Source organism: Buceros rhinoceros, unplaced genomic scaffold, assembly GCF_000710305.1.
Source record: "Buceros rhinoceros silvestris isolate BGI_N320 unplaced genomic scaffold, ASM71030v1 scaffold10963, whole genome shotgun sequence".
Taxonomy (NCBI): domain Eukaryota; kingdom Metazoa; phylum Chordata; class Aves; order Bucerotiformes; family Bucerotidae; genus Buceros; species Buceros rhinoceros.
The window spans coordinates 4,618-8,207 of record NW_010404241.1 but is presented as its reverse complement, the minus strand read 5'-3'; the positions used below and the strand labels follow the sequence as shown (position 1 = coordinate 8,207).

The 3,590-nt window shown below is 49.2% G+C and overlaps 1 protein-coding gene across 1 annotated transcript in view; it reads right to left on the bottom strand.

The window, feature by feature from the left end:
* The window catches only part of TRMT2B (tRNA methyltransferase 2 homolog B (S. cerevisiae)), an 8,895-nt gene that overhangs the window by 698 nt on the left and 4,607 nt on the right, over positions 1-3,590 (bottom strand). Inside the window, exons 8-11 of the mRNA XM_010133327.1 lie at positions 2,852-3,066; positions 2,623-2,724; positions 2,324-2,443; positions 1,246-1,345 (exon numbers count right to left, since the gene is read on the bottom strand). Of these exons, the coding sequence (XP_010131629.1) occupies positions 1,246-1,345; positions 2,324-2,443; positions 2,623-2,724; positions 2,852-3,066 (537 nt within the window). The remainder of the gene's footprint in view (positions 1-1,245; positions 1,346-2,323; positions 2,444-2,622; positions 2,725-2,851; positions 3,067-3,590) is intronic.

The window sequence follows — 3,590 nt, the reverse complement described above, 5'->3', positions numbered from 1 at the left end:
CACCCCCCCCCCCCCCCCCCTCCTTACCGCTCCTGGCTCCTGCCTTCCTTATTCTCTGGGGACAATAACAACCGTTACCTCCTGCACTGAAGTGCTCCCTCGGCACACCTGGTTCTGACTCCTCTCAGTCATTCTGTACATTCTTGTGACCTAGTACACTTGTACATACTTGTGGCCCAAAGGAGGGCGGAGGGGAGTGATGCTAAGACCCCAAGATCCAGCAATCTCTGGAATGGGCAAAACAAAACATTACATCACTCGAGTTAGGCTGAAGTGGAAAATTACCTGACAAAAATCAATTATCTTGGACTCTGTAAACAGAGATCCAAAATTGGAAACTTTGAGTTCTACTGGATCATACTGGGCTGCATCCGTCATCCCATCTGAGCTGGGATGGCTCTCAGATCTTCTGACAACAAGAGCGACACAAGGGCAAGGACCACCTCTTCAAGACTCAACCTTTGTCCACCAAGTAATGTCAATGCACTTGAAGAGGAAAATTTTGGCTATAGCCTAGCCTCCTTCCCCCATCTCTCTACCCATTTAGGCATTTTGCATTTGAGAGTGGGCTCTAGATTCAAGCATTCTTGTTTGTATGTGTGTCTGTGTGTCTTGTGTATGTATTTTTTGATTTAAGGTACTTTGTAGTAAGTTAATGTGAACCTTGTCATTCTCAAATCTGTAATCAAGTCGCTGTTCTACTTCGCTAAATCACTTGCTAGTTCTTCAATTGGCTAATCATTAAGTGCGGATAAAATTCACCACTTTTAAAAAGTTTGAATAGTTGACAAATCAAAACATGTTAAATATATTCATCCATGACAACCCTAAGCAGGTGACCAATCCTCTTGGCTTCACTTTGCTGGTTAGGGGCCAACCTTCCTGGATGAACCCGGAGGACTCCATATCCCACATCCAGACGTGCTGGTGTATTGGGGAAGGACACACAATGCCATTATAGCATATTTGCATTATTTTCTATTCCTCACTGACACACTAAAGTATCCTGCTGGAAGATAAAACCCATTACCTTAAACCAGTGAGCGCAGCTTGCAGTTAAACACAAAGTAATGCAGAAGCATAAAACGCTTCTGATCATGCACTGACAAGTCCTGGATCATACACACAGAACTCACCCAGTGAAATCTATTTACAACAAAAAACCTTCCTACTCCAGGGTCCGTGTGCAGACACAGTGTGGTCTGCCGCTAAGGGCCGTGGGAAGGAAGACAGGGGGGTGCTCACTCAAGAAAGTTCCTCATGGCGTCACCCTCTGGCTTGCAGGAGATGTAGAGCAGCCTTCGGATGGACTCACAGTTCCGGATGGCTCGCACAACCCTGTAATCTGCAACAAGAGACACTGTGCTTTCCCAGTGACCCGCCACCTCCGTGAGCCCTCCAGAAGGAACGGCTGCACAGCATCACAGAGCTGCACTGAACTGCCAGAAGTACGGGGAAAAAAAGAATACGCACGTTTTGCCACGTCCTGTCCCGGGCGCGGGCTCTTAGGAGGGCAGGACGTGACCCACGCTGCTAACAGCGCAGCCACTTTGGCAGGGTAGAGCAGTGGGAGAAATCCCTCTGCTTCCCGGGGGAATGAAGGATGAGACAAAAAGCGTTACTTAATTAAGCAGAGGCACGTAAAACCTTCCGCACACACTTGTGAGCCTGGTGCCTCTGGGCACCGGGACCCCTTTGGGACTTCCCGGTACACACTGGAGCGAGTCCAGCAGAGATCAGGCAGAGGGCTAGGGCACTGTGTGCACAAGATGAGTGTGAGGTTTGGGGTTATTCAGCTCGGAGATGAGAAGGTGAACAGGGTTCCATTTGCTATCTTCAGGGGTCTCCTGGGGGATTAGAGGGAAGACGGAGCCAGAAATCTTCTCAGAAGGGCACGAGAAGAGGACGGGAGGCAACAGACGCACTGCCGCAAGGGGAAATTCTGATTAACCACATCAGGGAAAACATTTTCAGGAGACGGGATCCATCCTTGGACACGCTCCAACTTCAGCCGGGCTTTACAGCCCTGTACAACTCTGAAGTTGGCCTTGCTTTAGAGAGGACAGTCTGCACCATGGACCCCCAGAGGCTCCTTCTCCCCTACATAGTTCTGTGAGCCTATTAGAGATTTTAAAAATATTAGAAAAAGCATGACAAAGGCACTGAAAACAGCAGATTCCATGGGATTTTAGCTGCTGTCAGCAACAAGGTAAGAAACTAGAGACTAAGCGAGCAGAGGCTTTGGAGCCAGTCTAACAGGTCTCACAGAACTTGTTCAAAATTCCCTGTTTCCGAGATGAAAATAAATAGCATGTTCTCTCACGGAGCCCGGCCCGAGATGGGTTCACCACAGCAACAAGTGGTCGGGCATCCTCCCACGATGACAGGAGTTGGGGTAACACGGCCTCTGCCTTCCCACTGTGAAACTCACAGTTTGAAATTCCTGCGAAGCAAAAAACAACCACGTGAACTGAGCAGTCAGTCTCACCAGTCGTTAGGTGTAACACGAAGTACCGCCCTTTGCTCTGCAGAGGTATCTTGTGAGGATCCCTCTACTCTCTTCTGCTTCTCATTTTTCAGCAGTTAATTTCAAACCTTCTGCCATGGCAAGTTTGAACTCACCGTTGAATGCTGCATTCCACCTGGCATCCTCTATTGCCTGTTCCACCACCTCAACACCAATAACCTTGGACACTTGGTGAGCCAGAGAGAGACCAATCGTGCCTGGAAAGGAGGGAACGAACACGCTCCATACATCTTTGCTGAAGACACGAGCCTTCAGACAGAGGGACTCATGTCTGGCACGCAAAGCAGCAGCTCTGGGAGCCAGGCTCACACAGCCACTGCTCACCCGTTCCACAGCAGATGTCGAGGAGGACGGTGTCCCCATCGGCGTGACTCAGCTCCCCAACTGACTGGTACAGAACTTCTGCTCCACTCGTGTTTACTTGGAAAAAGGCATCTGGAGAGATGCGTAACTTCAGGCTGAGCACTTCTTCAAAGATGTGCGGCTGTCCGTGGAGGAGCTGGAAGGGGGACTGCTCGTGGGAGCAGCGTGTCATGGTGCTGACAGAGCACACAAAAAACAGGGGTTAGAAGGCAGCAGAGAGGCAGCCCAGGTCCATTCCAATTCCTGGCAGGCTCATGTGCAGCGGAGGACGGCTCTCCGTCCACCAGCTTTTATTTCATGCCAGCCTTTCAAAAGAATAAAAGAATTTTGATTCTTTGTAAGGGACCTGTAACTTGCACAGCCTAGAATTCATCAAAAGGATAAAAATGACTTTGCAGAAGGCAGCAGTCCCAGCATCTATTCCCCAGTTTTGTGGCTAATGTGATTTATTGTCTTGGGAAAGTCACTGCTGGTTCTTCTCTTTAGTCTCCCAGGCTCATAAACCCCATGAGGCAGAGCCAGAGCATGTTCAAGTATTTCAGATCTGGAAAAACGAAAGATGTGGCCACCTTAAAACCATGTCTGCAAGAGGCGTCCAAGCAGTTTTCCTTCTCTTCAAGCACTCCCTGAACTGAAGCTGAATTTGAACTCGATCAGAGAGAGGGGGGAGAAAATGGAGGGTGGCTTTGCTTCCACTCTT